The sequence below is a fragment of the Talpa europaea genome (genome assembly GCF_964194135.1).
Source record: "Talpa europaea genome assembly, chromosome: 14".
Taxonomy (NCBI): Eukaryota; Metazoa; Chordata; class Mammalia; order Eulipotyphla; family Talpidae; genus Talpa; species Talpa europaea.
The window spans coordinates 18485771-18511914 of record NC_140082.1 but is presented as its reverse complement, the minus strand read 5'-3'; the positions used below and the strand labels follow the sequence as shown (position 1 = coordinate 18511914).

The 26144-nt window shown below is 44.8% G+C and overlaps 1 protein-coding gene across 1 annotated transcript in view; it reads left to right on the top strand.

Annotated features, from left to right (window-relative positions):
- Positions 1 to 26144, top strand: part of MYO18B (myosin XVIIIB) — a gene marked incomplete at both ends in the record, with an annotated part of 216639 nt that overhangs the window by 69940 nt on the left and 120555 nt on the right. The window contains 5 exons of the mRNA XM_084253221.1: positions 2654 to 2763; positions 13947 to 14012; positions 18579 to 18707; positions 20467 to 20610; positions 21676 to 21765. Coding sequence (XP_084109347.1) covers positions 2654 to 2763; positions 13947 to 14012; positions 18579 to 18707; positions 20467 to 20610; positions 21676 to 21765 — 539 coding nt within the window. The remainder of the gene's footprint in view (positions 1 to 2653; positions 2764 to 13946; positions 14013 to 18578; positions 18708 to 20466; positions 20611 to 21675; positions 21766 to 26144) is intronic.

Below are 26144 nucleotides of genomic sequence, written 5' to 3'. Positions count from 1 at the left end.
CCAGGCCCTGCTGAGGACATGCTGGGATGTTAGGAGGATGAAGGGGTTTTAATCAAAGGAATGAAGTCTTTATTCGGGCTGCTATTTTAGAAGGCAAGCGTGAACTGAGGCTTCCACCATTAACTCATGGGTCGCATTTGATCTGAGTCCTCATTCTTTTCTGCCTCTCTGGCCTGGGAGGCTGCCACATGGATCCCGCTCCCTGACAGTTAAAAATGGCCCAGAAACAGTCATTCTCTGCAGAGGGTGGGGTGGCTGGGGCTGGTGGGGAGTCTAGTTGGGCACCTGTTTGTTTGTTTAGTGTGTCCATGGTCATTGACGCCCTGGCTTGTGATCACTGCCCCTCCTCCTCCTCCCACCACATTAATAATGGAACCCTGGGCATTAGATATTTGATGGAGAAGCTGGGAGCAGCTGGAAGCCAAGATGAGACCCTTGCTCCTGGAGCGTCTCATTGATTTTCCCTCCTGCCTGCATAACCATGGGCGGAGAGCGACAGATAATGTCACAGGGGAAGAGCAAGATGGTCACAGCCAGCAGCTGATCGATTCCACCCGGCAGGCTGGCAGGACACATGGGGGCTTTGAAGACACCCTGGCCTGCCTGGTACAGAGCCCCCATGTGCATGCTGGGGTCTGCACGTCCCCCGGCTCAGGCCTGGTGCCCTCGCTGCGGTGTCTGTGCTCTGCATTCTCAGTGAGGTCTGACATGATCAGGATGAGTTTTCTAGTGCAGAAGGGGGTCAGAGTCTTATGGTAGAATTTGACATTTCTGCCTCCCAGACCTGGTTCACACACATGGTTTTTTTTTAAGTAACTTAAATCACTTCTGTCTCTTACACACCATGTAAGAAAAATATACATTGATATGTACATATGTCAAATATTTATGCTTTTGAATTTGTACATATATAATATATATATATACAGACCTGCATAATAATACATACATAGATGTGCTATTTATTGAGCACCTACAATGTGCTGTGCTCTGTTACACATGCTAACGACATGGTTCTCACAAAGCCCTTAGCACAGCACCTGGCATAGAATAAACACTCATTAAACATCTGTGGTGCAGCCTGGTGGGCACAGCCCAGACTCTGGGGTGATCGGCCTTGCCTGGATTGTGGCCAACACTGGGCAAGCCCTGGAGCAGGCCTCCTTTCTTCCCCTGGAAGCTCCCTCAGGGAACTGTTGAGTGGGGTGATGAGTTAATAAGGGAATAACACTTAGAAAAGTATATGGATGTGGAAAATCTCTCCATATAAGTTAACCTCATGTACTGTAATCATCATTAGATTTAATCCTCATCGTGACCATATGACAATAAATCTTGTTATTCCCATTTGACAAGTGAAGAAATTGAATCTCCAAGAGATAGGGTCATTTGTGACTGGTCAATGTAGTAATAAGGGCAGGAAAGGGATGTGAACATTGATAAGTCTGACCCAAAGGGACAGGCTTGTAATCTCTCACCCCTCCTGTCTCTGTGCAGTCAGCATCTGTCAGACCTAAGTCCCTCTTCTTCCAGGAAGTCTTCCTGGATTTTCACACCTACCAACCACCCTTTTTCCTGAAGGTTTATGCCTTTGGCTTATTATGAAGTAAAGTCTCAAAAGTGGGATGAGATTTCACCAGACCAGCTCCATCTGGCCACTTGAGGGATCTCTACCATGCCCCTTGTATCCCAGACGAAGTTCAGACCGAGAAGACTGGGCTTTAACTTCATATTCCTTTGGCACCTAGTCCCAGCTCATCTTTGACCCACTGTTAGGTACTCTACCTCTGGGCTAGTGATTGTTGATTTCTGGTATTGAATCCAGCAGGGAGAGTCACCGCCTTTCCCTATAATTTTGAGCTCGATGACTCGAACTCTCTGGGCCTCAATGTCCACATCATTAAAATGGGTATGGCAACAAAGACCTCAGAGGATAACAGCAAGGAAGTTGTTATCCTAGTGTCTTACACAGAGAGGTGTTCAGTTCATGCTGACATTGCTGCAAATAACCCTTGTCTTTCCCCATGAGCTCCCTCTGCTTATACTTCACTTCTGCACCAAACCCTTTGGCAGACTCCCACAGCTCCTTCCAAGGCTGGCCCTGTCACCTTCAATCAGTACCTTCCCAGATGCCTCCTGCCAGTTTCCACCCAGAAGGTGCAGCCGTGTCCGTCCTCCACCTTCGACTTAGATGTATCTGGAATGCAGCCATTCCACACGTGGGGGTGGAGGACAGGGGTAATAAGAATTAGCCAAGAAACATTTTTTCCCAAGGACAACAGGTTTGGGAAGCTCCTGATAAGCAAAGCCAATCAGGCATCTTTCCTGCCAGCGTTCAGCATCCTTGACATCCATGGTGACACGCACCGCTACCTCCCAGCAGCGCAGGAGAGTGTGGCTTTTTCAGACTTTCAGTGGAATGTTTTATAGAGCTTGTGTTTTGGGGATCACATGTGGGAAGTGCTGCTTGAACCCATTTTCTTAAATTAGCAAATGGGGAAACTGAGGCCCTGAGAAGTGAGAATGCACAGCAAGTGAGTGTGAAGCTGGCAGCAGGAACTGAGCTCTGTCCGCAGGAGCAGGGCTGGGACCAGGACCCCATTGGCCTTGTCTTTGGATTCCTCATTCTTCTGCCTGCTTCCACCCCCCCTAGGCTACGCTGACCACATGGGGCTCGCTCAGTTCCGCCGACGATTCCAGGTGCTGGACCCTGTGCTCATGAAGAAGCTCATGTCAACCTCCGAGAGGATAGACGAGAGGAAGGTAAGTGAAACTGGGTGGAGGGGGGTGGAGGCCCTGGTGGCTTCTGTCCCTGGGATTGCCCAGGGGCTGGGATCTGAGAACTGGGCCTTGGAGGCAAAGATGAGGGTGATTTGAGGTTTGGCTAAAATTCCTGATCCAGACCAGACCCCTGCAGTATCATTTAGGACATGGCCTGGCCTAGAATGGCCCTTCTGAAGCCCTGCTTGAGGACGGGCAGGAACAGAACTAGAGTGATAGGAAGAGGATGTCTCAGCGAGAGAGGCCCCTGGCAGGATGACAAACACCAGAACCAGCTCCCTGAGTTAGTCTGTGTAAAGAGGGCTTCCTCTCTAAAATGTTGGGGAAGTATTTCACCCTCTTAGAGAATGACAATAAACTCTCCCCCTTGGGGCCGTAGTGCTAGTTCTTCCCTCTGCTGGGAGCACACTTTCCTCCCAATCCCTGAGTGGCCAGCGTCGCCAAGCTCACATGGTCCTCTCCAGCACATCGCCTGTCTATATGTTTGGGTAGCACTTGCCCTCAGCTGAACTCCTGTGGATCACCTCTGTGTTTTTTGGGTCACAGCAAAGGCGCCATTAATTTTCTGTTGAATGAGTGAATGAATATTCATCCTAGCTCGTATTTCTTTCACAGTGTGCTTTCTTTCTGCAACTATATTGTAAACTCCTGGGGCTGGAGCCTTTGCCTTTACCCCTCAGCCAAGCCCTCAATACATGTTTTCTATTGAGAATGACCACTGCTGGTCAGTGATTTCTGAGCTCTTTAGGGTTTGCAAGGTCCTATTGCATCCTCACTAAGATCTGCAAATCATGAGCTATTACATCCCTTTTGCATATGAGAAAGCAGAGGCTCAATGAGATAAATCAACTGCCCTGAGGCCATGCAACCAAATATTGAAACCAAGTTTCTTGATTCCAGGGCTAGCAGTTGAGAAAGCATGGACTCTAGAGGCAAACAGCTGCCCCCCAGCTGTGGCTGTCTGTGAGCTTACAAGTTACTATAGCTTTCTGCCTCGGTTTCCTCATCTGTAAAGTGGGAACAAGTCAGTGTTTTTAAGATTACCTGTGCTAGTACAGTTGATGTGCTTGATGCAGGGCCTGTTACAGAGTAAGAGCTCAATGTATGTCAACCACGATCCTCAGCATCCTCGGCATCAATAGCAATGTCATCATCTTTCAAGGCCAGAATGGTAGCAAGCATTCACACAGAGCCTATGTCTATAACCAGGTTTAGAACTCTGACTATGCCCATGTGGGTCCGAAGTCATCAGCTCTAGAATCCTCAATTAGTACATCAGGAGGTCGGAAGAGTAAGCAGAGTTACAATCCTAGGTGGCTGCTTGACCAGGGCACAGGCTGTTGTGGTGTGCCACCTCCAGTGGGTAAGGCAGCACTTTCTATGTGGCCCTCCTGACTCCCCATCGAGGGGGTAGACATGCCCCCAGCTGGGGGCATGCAAGGGTATTCATCTGGTGGCAGCTCATTTTGGAAGTCATGAAACTGTCCGACCTAGTGCCATCGACCACTCTGTACCAATTTTCATTTGGGGTTCCTTGTTCTTGGTCCCCAGACTGGATCTCTGTTCAGAGCATCTGAATGAAACCATGGAAAGGGTCTCAAACTCCTCTGCAGTTGAAAACAGCACAGAAGTTGGGTGTGGGGGAGTTTTCTGCGGGGGCAGTGGGTACAGCATATGGAAGCGTTTCTATTCTGAACGACTCAGCAGTTCTCTGTCATAGCCAAATCGAAACCACCTCCATACACACTGGAGGCCTCAGAAAATGGAAAATTACAAGTGGAATGGACTTTTGCTTCATTTTTTTTTATTTGCTCACAAATTTCATTTGCTGCAGCACAGAATTTTGGTGGCAACAAAAGGAAACGCCATCCTGCCTCTTATGAAAAAGCTGATAAATATTCATTTGCCAGGCAACGTGATATGCTATGAATTATACATGAACACGTGCTCGGATGGGCAAACTGTCAGCCTCTGTGTGCAAAGCAGTTAAGACCTCAGGATTTAATAAGACAAGTCTGACAGCTAGAAAAGGTCAACATTGTTATTAGACACTAGACGGCAGCAGAGGGAATGCATGGTCAGGGTGTAAAGGAGCCTTGGTGAAGTCCCCTGTGTGCCTACCATGTGGTGCCTAAACGCTGGCATTTGATGCCAACACTTTTTCCCAATGAAGTTCACTCATTTTGTGGGTACCTGCTGGATCCTTTCTGTTCGTAAATCAAAAATAGCAGATGCCTTTTACCACATGCACACAAACTCTCGTCACAAAATATCATGCACAATGTGAAAAGGTTACAGATCCTCAAACAGCCTGAAAAGATAGAGCTTTCCCACCCTGGGGATTTTCTCCATTCCACAGCAGAGGCAAATGAGGGCATCACCCCACAGGCAGTTAAGGGTAGAGTTGGTAGTTAAAATCATACTCTTCTGTCCTACACACGGGACTTTAGTTTTTATTGTGATAAAATACACAGGGCATCACATTTGCCATCTTGCCTGTCTTTAACTTTCTGTGGTGTCAAGTCCATTTGCATTTTGTACAACCACCACCTCCATCTTTCTCCAGAGCTGTTTCATCTTTGCAAAACTGAAACTTTGTGCCCCGTAAACTAATTCCCCCTTCTTCCTCCAACTCAACTCCTGGCAACCTCCATTATACTTTCTGTGCCTACAGTTTGACTCCTCTAACTACCTGGCATAGGTGAAAGCATACAGTGTTTGTCCTTTTGGGCTTGGCTGATTGCCATAGTGCGTGTCAGAATTTCCTTCCTTCTTAAGGCTGAATAATATTCCATTACATTTATATATAGCATTTTGCTTACCCATTCATCTATAGATGGACAATTGGCTACCTTCCATTTTTACCTGTTGTGAATGATGCTGCTGTGAACAAATATGTACAAATATCTCTTTGAGACCTGGCTTTTAGTTCTTCTGGGTTGATACCAAAAGTTTATTGCTTGATCATATGGTAATTCTAGTCAAGCTTCCTCTTCTCAACACCCAGGTACCAGTTCAGGTTTCAAAATTGACCCCACCTTCTCCCCTGCCCCCACCCCTGTTCTTGACACCCATTCCCCATGATGCCTTAGCCTACACTAAAGCCCACCCAGAGTGACTAATGGTAGAGTCTCAGGCAGATGGATGGAGGAAAGGGGTCAACTCACCTTGGCTATGTCCCAGATTCTGGTCCCTTCAGTCTCTGCTGCAGAGGCAAGAGTTGCCAAGTATCTCTGATTGATGTCAGGAAATCCTTGGCCCCACCCTCTCCTCAGAGTGTCTGCAGTGTTGATTGATTTTAGCCAACAAAATCTCTATCTCTGGGGACTCGATGTGAAGAACACAATTAAGGGATGTCAATCTATCTTTTCAAAGGCAGCCACTCTTGCAATGTCTCAGACCCTGGTGGATACACCTAATTTCCTCTGAATTTGAGTCTTTTTCTGCTGGGACTTTGTTTTTTCATACAGTTTCTGCCTTGTGCCAGGCATTCTTTTTACGTATGAGAATATAGAGTTAAATGAAGAAATTATGGTCCCCACCCTTGTGGGGGTGACTTGATCAATGTGTGAGAGGTTGTGGTTAAAATGGTTTGAGTCAGTCAGATCTGAGTTCCAATTCCACCGTCTGCCATCTTTATTCCATTCATCTCCCCCCTTAATACCTGATAGCTTTGTGACCATGGGATTCATGTGATAGGATATAACAAAATGTCTAGCACATAGTAGGTGCCCAAAGATGGCAGCCATGGAGCCATGGTGTGGGCTTCATGGAGGAGGTGCTGTGCTGACAGTAGCCATAAGGTTCATTGGGTAAGCGTCCAACTCTGTGGACATGGATTCTCCAAATCACACCACTTGTTGAGGAGTGAGCTGGGGAAGCACTTCGCAGCCATGGCTCTTTGGTACTCCAGGAGTCTCACTGCCTGTCTGGCATGTTCAGCTGAATGTGAGTTGTCACCCCTTGTTCAGTTTCCCTACATTCTTCCTATAAGTGAAATCATCTAGTATTTTTCTTTTTCCTTCTGACTTATTTCACTGAGCATAATCCCTTCCAGCTCCATCCATGTTTTTGCAAATGGCATGAGTTTATCTTTTTTGATTGCTGTATATATTAATCCAGTCATCTGTTTTGGGGCATTTAGGTTGTTTTTCATAGCTTAGCTATTGTAAATAGTGCTGCAATAAACATATGAGGGCCTCCCTGGTGATGCAGTGGGTTGAGCGCTGCGCTGTGGAGCTGTGCGCAGCCTCTGCAGTGCCAGTTCGATCCCCGCTGGCTGGCGAGAATCCCACATGGTGTGGCAGACCTCTCCTGTTACGCCTGCTGCTCCCCTCAGCAGTGTATTTCTGTTGTCTGCCTGTGCTGCTCCCTGCTCTGTCTCTGGTGAATCCTCTCAACCTCCCGCGCCTCTGGCCTGTACCCCAGCTCTTGTATAAAAATAAACAAACAAACAAACAAACAAATAAATAAATAAATAAACATATGAGTGCAGGTTTCCTTTCAAATTAATGGTTTTGTGTCCTTTGGGTAGATTCCTAGAAGTGGAATTGCTGGGTCATATAGTAGCTCTATTTTTAGTAATTGAATTCCTTTGTTATAGATAGATAGATAGATAGATAGATAGATAGATAGATAGATAGATAGATAGATAGATAGATAGATTATACATATTGATATAACTATATGATTTCAATACTTATAAATTTATTGAGAAGTGTTTATGACCTAGTCGATGATACATCTTAGAGAGGCTTCAAGGTGCACCTGATTATTTTGCTGTTGTTTGGCAGAGTGGTTTTTACATGTTAGTTAGGTCACTTCAGTTGTTAGCATTGTTCTAATCTCTGTCCTTGCTGTCTTTAGGTCTAATTGTTCCATCAATTATTGATTCAGTTATTGAAGTCTTTAACTGTTGACTTAGCTATCCTTCTATCAATTTTTGCTTCATATGTTTTTGTTAACTACATAAATATTTATAATTGCTGTATCTTCCTCATAGATCAACCCTTTTATCACTATATGTCCCTCTTTTTCTTTGGTAATCATTTTTGTTTTTTTCAGAAGACAAAGTCTTTTCTTCTGATATTAGTGTAGTCACCCTACTCTCTTATATTTACTGTTTGCATGGTATGTCCTGTCCCATTTATTCTTTCCCTTTCAACTTGTCTTTGAATCTAAAGTGTTTTTTGTGTTGACAGTAGTATATAGTTGAATTTTTCTCAAACATTCAGGCTGATTGAGTCCCTGTATTTTTATCCAAGTATTTAATGCATTGATATTAATATGATTTACATATAAGATTTTACTATTGTTTTTCACTTCATCTGTCTTTCTTATTCCTGTTCCCCTCATGTCTTTCTTTTGTACAAACTAGATATTTCCTAGTGGATGATTTAAAATCCCCCTCCCCAATTTTTAGTGGTGGTTCTAGAAATTATAATATGTATCTTAATTCGTAACCTATTTCAGATTATTACTCACTCAATTTAGGTAAATTAGAAGATAGTTGCTCCAATAAGGTTCTTCTTTTTATCTTAATGATATTGTTATATATTACATCACATACTTCTAAACTGAACACTACAGCTTTATAATTTAATCTTTAGTCTTTAATTTGTTAAGAGACAATAAGAGAAAATAGATTTTTGCAATTGTTTATCTTTCCCTGTGCATTAATCTTTTATAGTTCTCTGTTTCTTCAAGGATTTGAATTATCTCTGGTGTCATTTCTTTCATCCGAAAGGACTTCCTTTAATATTTCTTATAAGAAAGCTCTGAAAGCGACAATTTCTCAGTCTTTATTTACCTGAGGGAGTCTTTAATTCACTTTCATTTTTGGCATTAGCTTTGCTGGATATAGAATTCTTGGTTTACAGAAATCTTTGCTTTCAGTACTTATTCTCTGCAACCCTATTGCATTCTGATTTCCACTGTTTCTGTTGATAAGTCAGCCATTCCTGGTTTACATGTTTCCTTCTACATGATGACTTATTTTCCCATGTTGCTTTCATGATTTTCTCTTTATGTTTGCCTGTAAATAGTTTGTCACTGATGTGTATTAGGTGATTCTCTCATGTTTAAACACTTGGCATTCATGGAGCCTCTCAGATCTACAGATTAAAGCCTTAGTCAAATTTGGGGAATTTTATTCACATTTTTTTTTCCAGTCCCTTTTTTTCCTTTCCTTTTGGTACTTTCATTATACATTGTCAGTATAATTGGTGTTACCATATGTCAGGGAGGGTCTGTGGGGTCTTTTCATTTTGATTTCTGTTTTTTTCCATTCAAATTAAACAATTTTTATTGATCTACCTTCAAGTTTGCTGATACATTCTGGATTTAGAGACTTTATTTACCTTTATTGCCATTTATTATTATTACTTTTCTTACCATTATACCATAGGACCTCGTATTGCTGATACTTTCTTATGCTAGCTCAGATCTGCTGTTGAACCCCTCTAGTGATTTTACTATTCCAGTTATTGCATTTTTTAAAATGTAAAATTTTTGATTAGAGCTTTTAAAAAATTTCTACCTCTGCTGACATTTTATATTTGATGAGTTGTTATCATTATACTGTCCTTTAATTCTTTAAGCATGGCTTCTGTTAATTTTCTAAACACATTTATTATAGCTGCCTGCAAGTGTTTGACTGTTATGTCCAACGTTTGAGCCCATAGAGGGTTTCTACTGATTGGGGTTTTTGTATTTTTGGCCCTAACTCTAAGTCTCACTCTTCAGTTTCTTTACATGTCTTTTAATTTTTTTTTGTTGGAAACATTTTAGATAATATATTGTATGTATTTACATATAAGTGTACATATTTGTACATAGATATTAATGTAAGTATCTGTGCATATATAAATGTAGATAAGTATATAATCTCTGGATTCTGATCTTTTCACCATTATTTAATAACTCTCTGGCCTTGATTGAAACTGCTGGTGAAACTACTGATATCTCTGCTCAGCATTTATTCTTGGTTTTATTATAAAGCTTGGATTCTCAGGGTTGCCCCTATGCTAGCACAGCTTAGTGGTCAAATTGTAATCCAACACCTTGAATTTCTGAGGCTTTCACCTAACTGTTATGGAGCCCTACGTGGCTGGAAAACATATTCAACATTCAGACATTGTGTCCCAGCTTTTCTTTTTTGGCTTTTTCAAATCTTTTCTGCTAATGCCATGTCCTTATGTCTAAATAGTGATCTACGCATAGCTGGAAATCTCTCAGTCTTTCCTGTGTTCACATAAAGCCTTGGATGTGTGCTCAAACTTCCAGATTGCCAGGAATATGTGGGAGTTTATCGAGGCCCATGGGGTCTATCCTATTCCCTTAACTGGCCAAATAACAGCCAGTTAAGTTTCTGGCTAGTCAATGGCCCTTTGCTTGTCCCAATAAGGTAACAGTCTTAGGCTAGCTGTGCCATTGACCTTCTCCATTTCTTTGCCGTTTAGATCACCATTGTTTCCAATAATAATACCGGTGGCTGATCTTCCTGCACTTTATTCCTTGTAAGCGAGCCTCTGCTGACAGCCAACCTGCTGGTTTCCGCAGATTGCCTCACTCTGGTAGGACTTTTACAATAACAGATCTTAGTGGAGGTCGGAAGAGCCCTAATCAAGATTGCCGTAAGCTCCCGCTTTTCTTAAGGCTCAATAGGTTTGTTCAAATAAGTGATTCTCAATTTATTGTATCTCCTTGTTTAATTTCCAGAATATTAAACTTGATTTTGAAAATTTTATCTTTTGAGGGGAGTAGGAGAGGATTTATCAAACTCATGCTCTACTGTTCTGGAAGTCTTACTCTTATATGTTACTTTTGGCATCTCATTATAGGATTAGAGAGGAGGGGGAGGGCGTGACTTGTTCAAGGTCACACAACTAATAAAGGGTAAAGCTGAGCTGGATCCCAGCATCTGGGGGCAGAGAACAAGTTTCAAAAGTTGACCTCTGAGTTTGTATCTGCCTCCATCACTTTTTAGCATGTGACCTTTGACAAATCATTCCATTGCACTGGACCCCATTTTCTTTCTTTGTAAAATGGGGATCAAATAGTAGCTATTCTAGAGGTTTGAAAATTAGATGAATTATGCATAAAGTACTTAGAGCAGTGCTCAGACTCAAAAAATAAAATAGGAAACTGTCTCCTTGGCAGAAAATGACCAACATTTTTCTCACAAAGGTGGCGTTACTTGCTTGTAAGTTTAATTCTCAATTTTCTAGACAATTCAGGTGGAATAGCTGATTCCATAAAAATGAGGGACAAGGAAGATATTTCTTATGGTGACCTGGATTGTTGTTCTGTCTTCTACCAACTGACATCTACTGGCTTCTGGATAATGATTAGATTATGCAGAACCAAATGAAACCACTGATTTGACAGAAACAAGTGATATTTCCATATGGTTCAATCTAAGAACAATATTAATGATGAAAATAATAATAGTAATTAACTCCAAATCATTTACAAATTCCTTTTCACACATTCTCAATTATTTACCCAATATCTATACAGCCTAAGCAGGGAATATTGTCACCATTTTGCAGGTCAGGAAAATGAGGGTCAGAACCACAGTTCAGTACCTGTAGCTCCCCCATTCACTCTACCATTTGAACATAAGTTTTATTTTCTGCCAAAGAAGGTTAACAGCACAGGACATCTTTATTAAGCTTGCTATTCTTGGCTACACAGACATCTAGAGGACTATAAAACAAACAGATGAAAAAAAATCCTCAACTATTGAGGTAGTTGGGAACATATTGTGACAGTGTCTGAGGTGTACCTAAGAAACAGAAGCCTAAGTCCACATTCTGCTGCAGTGCTCCTGAGTGTTGACCAGAACAAAGCTGGCTAGGACCAGCTCAGGAGAATAAGGACTAGCTTATAATGCGTAGTGTGTGTTACCATATGCCAGGTCTACGTGAAGCCCTCCACACACCCAGCCACAGAATATTCTGAAATAGGTACTAGTATCCACCATGCCCATTTTTTTTTTTTTCTGCAGAGGAATCTATGGCTGGCTCCAAGTGAAATGCTTGTCCAAGGTCATACAGTTTAAAGTGGTGAAGGCAGGATCTCAACCCAAGTGGTTCTAAGTCCAGATCCAGATTTTAGCACCCCCCTCCCCAACATTGACTTTGGGTATTAACTCCAAGGTAGACCTAGAAAAATTGCATTGACTGTTGGTTTCATTTATTTTTCATCTATCCATCCATCTTATTTCCAGTCAATTTTTATTTTGTTTTCGTCTTGTGCAGAGAGAAAAGATGTTGTAGTTTGGATATATTGGTTTTATATATTCTGCTGCCTACAACTCCCCTGGAACATTTTTGTCTAAAATGTAATAAGTGAAACCACTGAATTTTTGGAGGGACGTTATGGAATGTTCTTCTAGGAGGTCAGAGGAGGAAACTTACTCCCAGATTATAGTCTTGGACTAGACTTTTAATAAGCACTTTTTTGGACATCTTAGAAACTTTTCTGTGATTCCGATGACCCATGGAATTGAAACTCATCTACTAGATTTCTTCAGTCTCATAATACCTTTTTGCCTCTTGAGTTTTGCAATTACTTTTGTGACAGGTTTTTTTTTTTTCTTTTCTGCAAATAGACTTTGTGATTCTCAGTGAATGGAAGGCCCATGAGGGGTGGTATGGGGGTGGAGTGGGAAGGGAATTGGCAGTCACATAGGAACCAGGCGTGACCTGTGTTTATCTGAGGGTACAGCTCTCCAGCAGGGTTTTTCAGAGCCTGCAGGACAGTTTGACAAGAGGAAAATTCCATTCAACAGCTGGTGATTTGACCTACACTGCATTCAAGCTTGTCTTTGAGTGAGTTTGTTTCTCCTTTATGGGGCTGCCTTTCTCCCTCTTACACTTCCCCTCATGCTAGATCTCTCTTGTGTAGGTGGTCACTCATGCAGCCATCATATTTATTGAGCTCTTACTGTATGCACAGAACAGTAGCAGGTACAATGGAGGACTAAGAGCTGTATTATATAAAGGCCCTCCCTCATAATCCATGTCAGGTGCACAAGGTTAATGGCCATGTCATTTATTCAGCAAATATTTGTGAGAGAGAGACAGTCACTGGCAAGCAAAGTGAGAGGGTGGGGTGTTGAGGAAACTGTCACCGGGGACTTTAGTGACACATTGGGTGAATATTCCAGAGTCCTGGGGTCCTTGGGAGCCATGCCAGGCCTGCAGAGCAGTTCAGGAGATAGATGCCTGGCTCTACTCATGTAACCTTAGAACCTTGGAGAAATGCCTTCATTATGCTGTTTTTTTGCTAATTGCAAGACATCCATAACACGGACTCTGCAACTTCCACCATTTTTGATATGCGGTTCCACTGAAGCATGCAGCAAGCATACCTGCGATGCTGGGCCACGCTCTCACCATCCGTCTCCGGCGCTATGTACCTTGCAGAATGGAAGCTCTGAGCCATTAAACACTGACTCTGCATCCCCTTTGCCTGGTTCCTGGCCACCCCCTTTCTATTTTCGGCCTCTATGAATTTGACTCTATTAGGTGCCTGAATAAATGGAAGCATACAGTTGACATCCTTTTGTCATCGGCTGATTCTGCAGCGTTCACCATGTGGCAGCGTGTCTCAGAATTTCATCCCCTTTTGAAGCTGAACACATTCCGCTGAGTGTGTCTGCACGTGCCTAGCCATTCTTCTATTGCTGGGCACTGGGGTTGCTTCTACCTTTCGGCTGCTTTGGGTCAATAATGCAACCGTGGGTGCCAGGTGCACAGTGTCCATCAGGTCCCTGTTCTTACTTCTCTCGGGTCGGAGCCAGCACAGTTTCCCACAGTGGACACATTCTTCATCTCATTTTGTGCCTTTGGTTTTCTCCTCTATAAAATGGGCATGGTAGTACGAGGACCCCCCTAGGGTGGCTATGGGAATGAAAGGAGATGGTGTCTGTGACCGTCCTAGCAGAGCGGGTGACACACAGTAGGGGCTCCATATGTGCCGCCCTTCCCCACTCACTGGGGTGAGGTTGAGCTCCGTGCACCACAGCTCACAGACGCTTGGGCTCGCCCCTCCTCCTCTCTCGATGCAGCCATCCCCCATCCTACCAGCCTGACTGCCCACTTTGAGAGTCTCCTGCCTTTCTCTGTCTTCACCTCTAATGTCTCTCTTCTCCCCAGGCTGTGGAGGAGCTCCTGCAGACCCTAAATCTGGAGAAGGCAGCAGTGGCTGTGGGGCACAGTCAGGTGAGTAGAACTTTCTTAGAACATTCTGCCCAATCACAGCAGGGACTCTGAGAGACGAGATTCTTGTTCTACCTCAATTGTTCATTACTTCTGTGTGTCTCCTTTTCACCAAGCCCAAAACAAGGCTGATGATTTTTCTGCCCTGTTACAAGGTTGTGAGGATGAAATGTTACAATGTGGAGGAAATAACATTGGGAAATAACATTTATTACACTCCCAGGGGCCCTGAGGTCTGGAAGAGTTAACAGCTGGGACTTCCATGTGCCTCTCCTTTTTTCTGAGCCTTGGAAAGAGCCGCCATAAAATTTGGGAGGAAACGCTCATCTTCCCTCAGGCCTTGTAACTTTTGCTTTGCAATCAACTGTAACACAACTCTAGTCCTAGCTGATTAGCAGCAGTAACTGAAAAGAGAGGGCTTGAAGGGAAGGCATACTGTTTTAGAGTTGAGAGAAATAGCTTGTTACAAACTGCTGTTGAGCCAAAAGCTCTTCCAAAAATGTTTACTTGTTTAGGGAAAATTCCACAGAGCCTTCATATGCTCAGATAGCCTATAAATATTCAGGAAGGGAAACACAATATTTAGGCCTTTCTAAACTGGCATGGGGACTCCCATCCCTCATCATTGTGGAAGGCCTGTTAACTATCTCCTGGAATAAATATTCCGTGGATTGCATTCTATTTTGAGAAGTGAGGTACAGAGATTGTCACCTCAAAGACCAGGTGGTGGACAGGGGAGAAAGATGAAGTTTAGAAACACAAAGTGAAGAGAGAATAGCCAAGAGAAACATGACTCCACATGGCTCCTCAGTTATCTGCTGACTGAATTATGTCACACAATAAACCTTTGTCCATCACCTCCCTCGCGCAGGTGCTATGTGAGGAGCTGGAGAAGGGCCCCGGTCCCCAGAAGTCCACTCTTCACTATTGGTGCTTCTTACAGTCCTCAGCAGCCTGCCTCATCCCTCTCTCTCCTTGGAGAGCTCACAGTCGCTCGCACCAGATATTGCCCCGTAGCACAACATCTCACCCCATGCCCCTCCTGCTTCTGCTAAAGCGTGAGGTTGAAGCAGTTAGTCTGCTGTGGTCTCAATTGACTGATCCTGCTGGGAGTGGGCAGATACCGAAAACTTGCAGACCATTTCAGTAAAGGAAATAAACCAGTTGATTACTGGGTTTCCACCATGGAGTGGAGTGCTAAGGGCAACTCCATGCCATGTGTTGCTCCTTTTCTCTCACAATCTCCTTAGAGATAATGAGAATAACCCTTCCTTCCAGATGGGGAGGCTGTCCCTCTGGAAGTAAGCCCCCTTTCAAGGTCCTTTAGGTACCTGGGGGCATAGGTACAGCCCCTGAAAACCTGTATTGATCCAAATCCCAGGTTCATTTCAATACACTGTGGGCTCCTGTGTCACACTTCTGACACAGGACTTTATTGCCCTGAGTCAGTCGAACTGTTCACCTCCAAGAACTTCATCCTGCTTGACCAGCCATTCTCAAAGTGTGGCCCCTGGATCAGCAGCATCACTATCGCCTGAGAGCTTGCTAGAAATGCAGATTCTCAGGTGTGACCCCAGACCTAATGAATCAGAAACTGGGGGTAGGACCCAGTTGCCTGGATTATACCAGATCCTCGAGGGGATTCTAGTGCATGTGCCAGTGTGTGAGCCCTGGTCTAGTCACTCAGCTATGTCATGAGTACAAAAATCAGTCCCAATGAGCCCAGCAGCTACTGCAGAAGGAAGAACAGAAGATTCGCCACTACGTATACTCCCTTCACAGTGGCGAGGGCAAGGAGTCTGTAAGCCAGATCACCACAATAATAAAACAGCATCATTATTGAATAATATTGTATTCACTAGGAGACTGTCAAGTGCAAGTCAAGGTCCCTATATCCTTCTGTAAGCCAGCTAGATGGTAGACTGAGATCTTTCAGAGCAGATGCAACTCTTCTGCCTTGCAGGATGGGGCACTGAATATGTGGGAAGCTATGAAGTGGAGAACATTCAGGCTTCCTCTTCCTAACTGTTTGAATCTGGAGTGACTGATTTTACCTCTCTGAGCCTCACACCTCTCATCTGTAAAATGGATGTGGGACATCATGCCAAGCTGGCTGTGGGAATCAGTCAATTTCCATTTAACAGGGTTTGGCTGTCATGACATATTGAATGCATTTGTCAGCAGGGGCAAGATGCTTATCAAATGAACAACATTTTAATGCTTAAAGAGCTAAACTCCTCTAGTCTGGAAAATTACTACAAGGAGCTAATTTCTCAGCAGTACCAGACATAGGAGCTATTGCCCTGTCAGATTTTTAAAACTTGGCCTTCAGCATTTTTAGAGGGAAAACAGCTTGCATCATGGTGGCCCCCGCAGATTCCTTAAAGATGGGGATGTCTGGATGTTATACTCTGTTTGGGCCTGATAAGCAGCTAGACCTGTGAAAGGCGAATAATTTAGATTTTTCTTTGTGATTCTGAGCCCTGGTGCCTTATCAAGGCCTGTGCCCAGGGCCGTGACATTTATGAAAAAGGTGGGATTCCACATGCACTTAGCCTTCTGGTTGGCAATGTGCTCTTAAAAGGAGAAAAAAAAATCAAGATAAGATTCTGCAGAGGCGATGACTTATTCCCATTCTGTGTATGGTCGTTTCCAATTATCTTTTTAATGAAAGCTTCATACTTAATCAATAGTGGTTTTGGCAGCACCCGCCGCCTTTTGTAATATACGAACTAGTGCTGTCATCACTTTGATCATTGATTTCTTTTTTTTAATAGCAGCTTTTGGGACTCACTAGCTTGTGAAATTAATACAGTCATTATTGAGGCAATCTGATAGGTAATGAGTCAATCGTGTCTTTATTTCAATGAGGCTAATTGTCTTGGTGGCCCTGGCAGTTAGGAAGTGTTCTCTAAAGCAATGGAGGGTTGCAAAACCGAGTTAGCACCGATTGGGTGTGCTAATTTTCATTTTCCCATTGAGAAAGGGTTTACTGTGGGACTGGGGGGCGCGGATTGCCATTACAGAAAATAGATTTAGGAGGATGGAGAATCGATTGACATCCTTTGTTCGACCTGGAATCGGATTGCAATTCAGCCTCAAATTTCAGGTGTGCTGGGTCCTAATGAATGAGAAAACGAAGCCTGTGTTGACAGTGAGAACAGGTGCAGAGAATGAACTAGACTTTGGATTTAAGTTTTAGCTTTGCTAGTCATCAACAACATGACCTTGAGTCCAATACATGACCTCCCTGAGCTACTTGATTCCCTGGAGGGTTACCTTGAGTATTAGTATGAGACATGGGAGAAAAGTCTTCGAAAAATGCAGATGTCATGCAGATGTTAATGATGTTCAGTGAGAATTGTCTTCTTGTCTGGAGTCAGATGGAGGGAAGTAAATCCTACTACTGCCACTTGCTAGTGGAGGATCATGGGGGAAATGCCCTTTTTAACTGTACATTTCCCTCCATAAATGGGATCACAATGAGTACCATATAGACTTATACTTGTCTATTGATTTGCCTGCCTATCAAATAACTAAAACACAGTAAAGTCTCCCAAAAATGTTGCACCTTAATTGATATGACTTGATGATATCACTATGATACAGCTGTCATGTGTTCCAGAGAAACCCAACATCTTTGGGGCCATAAGCCACATCTGGAAAAGAAATTCTCAGGACTGTGGATAGAAATCAGCAGCATCGGGGACATCTGAAAAGTCACCCACCTCCTGTCAGTGCTCAGATGCCACCATTAAAGTATCTTTCCTTAGATGAGGTGAGAAAATGCTGCACCAAATTGTCCTACTAGCGGCTGGAGCAGACCTGGCCCCAAAGTGTCAGGCTCGCTTGGAAAATCCTTTCCCTGCAGTTGATTCGAAGGCAGCCCTGCGGGGTGCCAAGGAGGCATTGATCACTTTGCTGCAGAGCCCTTCATCCATTATTGATGAGCCACAGCCTGGAAACTGTGGACCACACATTGTTTCCTGCTACATGCTTCAGCACCCTCTCTGGGAGGCACAAGCCTGGCCCCATCCACTCCTTTGTCACATTCTCTGCCCTTCCTTTAAGGCAGGACTGAGGTGTTTTCCAGGTCCCCTTTCTCTCAGATTGTCAGTGACTCTTTCCAAAGAATGCATGTCCCCAGGCCCAAGACCAAACCCACAGATCTGACCTCTCTGGGGCAAGGCCAGGGAACCTGTCTTTGCCACCCTCTCTGACACAGAGAGACATTTCAGCAGGTGTGTCTAGCAGTCATTCTCAAACTGATGTGTGCCTGAGGTTCCTGGGATCATATTAAAATGTCGGTTCTGATTTAGCAGAATACTGTGGGGGGACACAGTATTGCATTTCTACCAAGCCTCCATATGGTGCTGATTCTGCTGGTGCATGGACCCTAGAAAAAGGGAAAGAGGAGCCATCGTGAGACACTTTCGACCCTTAGTGAAGGGCAGCTGTGGGCAGATATTTCAGTGGATTCAAGAGAACTAGGCCCTGAGTGGCCATTGCTCCTATCACAGATAGTGATTCACCTTCGTGGAAGTCACCTTCAGCTTTCTCTCCTTGCAGGTGTTCCTCAAAGCGGGAGTGGTCTCCAGACTTGAGAAGCAGAGAGAGAAGCTGGCGTCTCACAGCATCATTTTCTTCCAGGCGGCCTGCAAGGGCTTTCTGTCTCGCCAGGAGTTCAAGAAGCTGAAGGTATGGAGGCCCATGTGCCTGCAGAACCCGGCAGAGGCAGGAGGTCCTGGCATGAGGGGCTGCAGTCCCAAGCTTCTCACACTCACTTGTGCGCGAATCCCCAGTGCGATACTGTTACTGTGCAGAGTCAAATCCAGTGAATCTGGAGTGAGCACAGGGTCTGCCTGTCTCCCATGAGGATGCAAGTGCTGCTACCTCACAGACCCACCCTGAGCAGTGAGATTTTAAGCAACACTATGCAAGAAATCATGACTGTTTTTTGGACGTGGACAACAAGTCACCCACGATGCCCACTACCTAGACAGCCACAAGGTTGTCCAGGCCCTCTGGGTTGGTCCATGTTGTCAGCCTATACATTCTCTGGAGAACTTGACTTTCAGGGGTCACCAGACAGGGCATGTGCAGGCCTCAGTCCTGAGAGCTTTGGGATCAAAGGACAAGTTCAGAGTGTAGAGTAATGAACCACCCTGGGCCACCATCTTTAGAAATCTCAGAGGCTGAGTGTCCTTTGAGTCTGCACAGTGTTGGGAAGGCAACAGGGCTTGGAGACAATGTCCAAATCCCACCCTCCTGCTTAGCAGCTGGCTGAAGGTAAGATGAGCTAATGTACACACACTACAGTACATGGCACATAGTAATAGCTCAATAAATGCTACCTGCTATGATGTTAATACTGTTATTAAGTCTTACTGATAACAGACAGTCTTATTACATGTGCCTCTAGTACATGTGAACTTGTGCATTCAAATATATGTACTTGGCAAAGTTAGCATATGGCAAGAGCATGAATCATTCTAATAATTTCAGCAACCCCAATGGCCCACTGCACTTAAGCACTTAGGCCTGGGATGATTTGCAAAAGACGCTGAAAGCCTGAGTGCTGTCTGCTGCCAGACTCAGGGCTTCTGTCCCAACTCTGTCACTGAGAAGCTGTGTGACATGGGACACATGGCTTTGCCTTTCTGTCCCGTGGTGTTCCCATCAGTGAAGTGGCTGTACTGATAACACCTACTTCACAAGGCTGATTTGAGAACTGAGCCAAAGTGTATAAGATACTCAGGGCAGTGCCTGGCATGCAGGAAGTGCCATACCAGCAAGTGTGCTGGCCTTTGTGATGGTGTTGAGGGGACAGGGTCTCCTCAGCATGATTTCTACCTAAGATAAATAAGGTGGGTGAATTGGGGCAGTGTGGTCCTCGGACCAACAGCACCCTCATAACCTGGGGATTGGTTAGCAGGTTATTCTTGGCCCCACCCCAGACTCACTGAATCTGAGCCTGGGTGGTGGAGCCCAGCCATCTGTGTTTTGACAAGCCCTCCAGGAGATTCTGATGCACACTCAAGTTTGAGAAGCATGGAATTTAAATACACTTGAAGTGGTATTTATCCCCTAAATATCAGCTAACATAATGATCAAGGCCATCACCTCTTGTCAGCAGTTTCCGGGATTTGCACAGGTGGTTTTGGCCTTGCACAGTGACTTGAACCTAACCGTATATGCTGTGACCCATTCTGCCATATTTTTTACTCCTTGCTCTATTATCATTGTTATGTCATGCACGATCATGTCATATGCCCGATGCCTGGTGCTGAGAGCCTGACTCCATGAAGGACAGCTCTTTATTTTCAGTTACCTAATCCCTCCACTAGGACAGAAACCCATTTCCTCTACCCCCTTCACCACCCTCTGCCTCTTTTCTTCCTTTACCTCCACCGGTTTTGGGAAGGACCTTCAAGTCTCCACTCTCCCTCCCCTGCAGATTCGCCGACTGGCCACCCAGTGCATCCAGAAGAACATGGCTGTGTTCCTAGCGGTCAAGGACTGGCCGTGGTGGCAGCTCCTTGGTTCCCTCCGGCCCCTGCTGAGTGCCACCACTGGGGATGAGCAGCTCCGTGCCAAGGAGGTTGGTCCAGATGGCAGCCAAGTGGCTGCTCCCTCCCCCACCCCCACCTTATGTTTGCCTCCAGACCCAGTGTCTCCACCCCTGAAACTTCTTGATCTAGGAGTGTTTCACACCCCCAACCCCACCCTAGCACGCCCTCATGCCCCTTCCAGATGCCATCTCTCTGTCCCCATCAACAGAGAGCAGTCTTTGTCCTGTGCCCAGCTCCTTTCTGGGCTCGTGGGTGCTGGTTAAGTGGCGAAATCATTGAGTCCTTTCTCTCCCTACCTCTCAGACAACACTCCTACTACTCTCCCTTCTACTCTGGCGACAGCTGCTGTAGTCAGGTTATTTCCCTCCAGTTTCGATTGACTCCTGGTCTATCCTGCCTGTTGTTTTTTTTTTTTTTTTTTTTTTTTTTTGTGGGACCCTCGCCGGTGGGCGGGAATCGAACTGGTGCTGCAGAGGCTGCGGGCAGCCTCGAAACCCAGTGCTCAACTGCTGCGCCACCAGGGGAGGCCCTCCTGCCTGTTGTTTCTTTTGAAAAAATTAGCAAGTATACACACAGTTCCTTTCTTTCTTACACAAATGGTAGCATACTACATGTAGTCTTCTGCAACTTTCATTTTTCACTAAAAATTGTATTTTGAGAGTTATGCTGCATCCATTTTTATGGAAATCTTCCTTGTTCTCTCTCCACGGCCACTTACCATGGTGTCCCATAGTTCTGCACCAGCCTGCTGTGGATGGGTGCTGAAATGGATCCTAATGGTATTGTAAGATAGCATTGAGCTGCTGGCACTAAGTGTACTCCAGGAGGAAAGAGAGCATGCCCAGTCTCAGGTTCAGCAAGCGGTCCTGTTCCAAGGATTTGCATTCATACCTGCGCTGGTGTGGCCAGATGTGCATGAGCAGAGATGTTGGTATTCTGAAATGGTGAAAGAAAAATCCCTTGTAGGAACTTTAGCATCTGGGCATCAGATAGGCAGGCTGAGTCGCCTATTCCCTCACCCAGCCCCTTTTAACACATGCAGAACCAATACCTCTGGTCCTAAGTGGCTTTTGGTAAGGTCTTTCTTTTTGTAGGAGGAGCTTACAACATTGAGAAAGAAACTAGAAAAATCAGAGAAGTCAAGGAATGAGCTCCGGCAGAACGCAGACTTGCTGGAGAGCAAGGTATCTCAGCCCTCCTGGGTGGGTTCCCTGTATGGGGTGGAGTCTGTGCCCAGGAGGGTGGTACTGGCCTGGTGCTGTGCTCTGAGCTTTACAGACCTCCTCAAAAGTACCCTGGGAGGTGCATGTGCTATTGCCCCTACTCTACAAGGGAAGAAACTGAGGCTCTGGGGTATCAGACATCTTCCCGGCATCACATAACCAGCAAGTATAGAACTGAGATCAAACCCATATTCTCTGGCTCCAAAGGGAAGACTCTTAAATAAATCACAAAGATAAGAAATAAAAACAAACAAATGGACAGTATTAAAGTAATCAACTTCTGTTTATCATGCTATAAAATGACGGTAACACCACATACGTGTAGATAAATTCAAAACAAAATTAATGGGCCAAAAATGCTCAGAACATGTCAAGAATTTCCTTAAATCAATTGCAAGAAGGCAATCACTCCATTAGAAAAAAAAATAAAGAGCAAAAAAATAGGAACGGCCATACCTAAGAGGGTACTCTGGGCTAAGGGTTCAAATGTTCAGGAATTCCAACTAACATATAGACATGTGGAAATCTGCTCAGCCTAAGTAGCAGTCAGAAATGCAGATTACCCCACACTAGGTACCGCTTTACACTTGTGATCAGCAAAATCAAAAAGTCTGGTGTAGCCAAGAGTTGGCCATTGATGTGCAGCGGCAGGAACGCACATGCTGCCGACGGATGTGAGAATGGGTCTCAGCACAAGGAGGCTGAGGCTGCCCATCCCTGCGCTGCTCTGCCAGTGACTCTCCCCCGTGCCTCTATGGAAAGACCTCCCGCACAGCAGTGCTTGTCAAGCTGAAGAATGTAAACACCCAAGTGGGACTCCATTGAGGGACTGGATGTGCACATTTTATTATATTAAAAATTGAGTTACGGAAAGTGAACATGAATGAAGAGTAGGCCAACTATGGCCCTTGGGCCCAATTTATGTTCCAGCCTTTATTTTTTTTTTTTAAAGATTTATTTATTTATGCATACAAGAGCTCGGGTACAGGCCAGGGATGCGGGGGTTGAGAGGATTCATCAGAGACAGCGTGGGGAGCCGAACAGGCAGATCTACTGAAACACACTGCCGAGGGGAGCAGCGGGCGAGACAGGAGAGGTCTGCTGTGCCATGTGGGTTGCTTTTTGGCCAGGGATTGAACTCGTGCTGGAGAGGCTGCCGATTGCTTCATAGCGCGGTGCTTAACCCCTTGCACCAACAGGGAGGCCCCTCAGCCTGTTTCTTACAGTTTTATTGGCATGATGCCTGTTGGCATGATGCCCATTCCTTTCTGTTTGGTTCTGTCTGCTTCCATGCCGTGATGGCAGAATTGAGTAGTTGTCACATGGGCTGTATGACCTTCAAAGATTAAAAATATGTATTATCTGACTCTTTATAGGAAAAATTTCCTAGAGATGCATCTATGAGCATGGGTTGCCCTGGAAAATATAATGCTGGAGGATAATGATGAAGTTACAAAAGAAAACCTAAAATATGACATCTTCCCTTTTTTAAATGCTGCGCATTAATGGGGACATATGGCTACATAGTTACGATGTGAAGATATTCATGGGGATAACACCAACTTCAGTGTCATTCTTATCTCCCAGGGCATAGAAAGGGACTCAGGATTGGAGGGGGTGCTTGGGGGAGAGGGATGTGATGGTCTTGCCGATGTTTTCTTTCCTTAGTTATGTGTTGAGTCCATGGGCTGTGTCTGAGGACATGAGCCAGACAGTCCTGCCCCGAGGCGACTACTACAAAGACAGATTCATAAACAAATTATTTCGCTCGTCAGTGCACTGTGGGTAGACCAAGCAAAGCTGCTCAGAACATGCTGTTCCACTTAGTCTGCTGGGGCTAAGGAGGCGGAGGCACTCGTCTGGAGCACAAAATTTAACAGGGTATTGTTAGTGTGCAGACTTAGGGGTATCTCAGGGACCTGAACTTGCATGCTTCAAAACGGGGCCTGGCCATCTGTGCACACAAAGACAAAGCATACTAAGTGCAAAAGAACTTTAATAGGATTAGTGTGCATGGAAAGATAAGAGAAAGATTAATAGTTTCCCAGTAAAACATCCTAAATTACCCTTTCAGTAAACACCTTGTGGGTAAACACCTAACTAGCCAGGATCAGCCCAAAGCAGGCCACTGAAACCTGCAATCTTGTTGCACGTCTAAGGTACCCTCTGGTGGGGAACCATCGGGAGGGGGTGAAAGGGGCCAGGCAAGTCTGGGACAAAAGAGCAAAATCAAAATACAGCTCAAGATAGCAGCCGCCATTGTCAGCCTTCCCATGTGTCTCTTCCAAGTGTCTCTACGTGTCTCTCCTCCACGTGTCTCCTTTTATGTCCCCAAGTCCTGGTGCAAGTCCAAAGCCGAGAAGCAAGCGCGCCTATCTCCACGTTTCCTCTGTGTGCTCCAGAGCCCACCTGCCTCTGTGTTGTCTGGCTTCACCTGGCCACTCAGCTCCACCTGCTCTCTGCTCCCTAGTTCCCAGTGGCTCTTCCAAGGCCACTGCATGTAAATGGGGGCAGGGGACATGGTGCCCCCCTTTTTTGGAGATGCCTTTGTTATAGTGTCAAAAAATTCAGCAAGATAGACACTATTTTAATGCAATAGGTTTTGAAATGTAAATTCATGCCAAAAATTTATGATGAATAAAATATCAAAATTTTAAATAAATTTAAAATTTATGGACCAGGACTGGGGTAAGGCAAATGAATTATGGTGGGATCCTGTTTTTATTTAAAAATTTGTTATTTTATTCATCATGGATTTTTGGCATTCATTTTGACATTCTTAAATATAATGTGCAAATTTTATTTATCTTTATTTCTGAGTTTCGGGGTGCCCCCTTAAGTTTACCATCCTTAGTGAGTGGTTTTCTCACCTCATCCTTAGTCTTTTTTTTTTAAAGATTTATATTTATTTATGCATACAAGACCTGGGGTGTAGGTAAAAGGTGCAGGGAAGGTGAGAGGATTCACCAGAGACAGAGTGGGGAGCAGAACAGGTGGATTGACTGAAATACACTGCTGAGGGGAGCAGCAGGTAAGACAGTAGAGGTCTGCTGTGCCATGTGGGTTAGCTCCCTGCCTGGGGATTGAACTCATGATGCAGTGGCTGCAGATTTCTTCATAGTGCTGAGACTTAACCCCTTGTACCACCAGGGAGGGCCCTCATACTTAGTCTTAACTGAAGTCTTTTCCTTGAAGTCCTGGGTACCTTCCAGGACTAAATTTATTCACTCATTCAACAAATATGTGTGAGCACCTCCCATGTGTCACACATTCAACAAGGCACCTCAGTTATAGCCAGAGACAAGTCAAGTCCCTGACAGACTGCATGGCCATTTTTGCCTACATGGTTGAGGTGGGCTTCCCTGGGTTGAGATATTTGATTTTAGATATGAATTATTTGATGTAGTCATCTATGGGAAGATCTGGGAGAAGAGTAGCAATGACAAGTGCAAAGGTCCTGGGGCAACACAGAGTAATTATTTGTCAGTCCAGGGCTTTCTACACCCAAGAGACTATGGCTTATTATTACTAATGACATCTCTTGGTTTGGTTGATGGATAATGTGACTTTAATTAGATTCATGAACAAACCAGTAGAACACATCCTTCTTCCTATGCTGATAGCCTAAGGAGGCTACTGGCTCACATGGGTATGCAGAATGAAGTTTGGGGGGAGGGCTGTATCTCTTCCATCTCTTCTCCCACTGGGATGGTGTCCACTCTCCCCACCATGGGCTCTCAGTCTGCTTACTCCATGCCCACTCCCAGGACCAGGAAGGGGCAGGATCTCCTGGAAGGAACAGTCACATCTGCACGGAGTTAGGAGAATCTGGGTGGAGGTGCTGCACCTTGTGCCAGTCCTCTCTTCTGGACAAGACTGGAAGGAGGCGAGGAAATACACACACACATGCCTCACGTTCTCATCTGAGGCTCTGGAGAACAAGCAGCCTGACCTCTCTTGCTGGAAGTGGCAGCGAGCAGAGAAGCAGAAGTGAAAAATTGGAGAGCTGTGGGTTGGTTGGAAATGTAGGTGACTTCCCTGTAGGAATTCCTTCCCACTGAGCTGACATTTGATATAGTAATTCATCACCAACTGTCAGGTCGAACTTGAGGGTTTGCGATGTGTTCGCTGCAGTGGGAGACTTGGAAGGTGGGAAGAGGTGAACATCTTTAGCATATAGAGCCACAGCTTATGGGACATCAGAAGGAAGGAAGGGAACCAGGCTTCTGAGACCTGAACCAAACAAATAAGTGTTGGCATCTACAGAATATTCTGTTCATGCTCTTTGAGTCTTTGTGTGACACGTAGTTACAAAGACATGTTCGGGGTCTTGAAAAAGG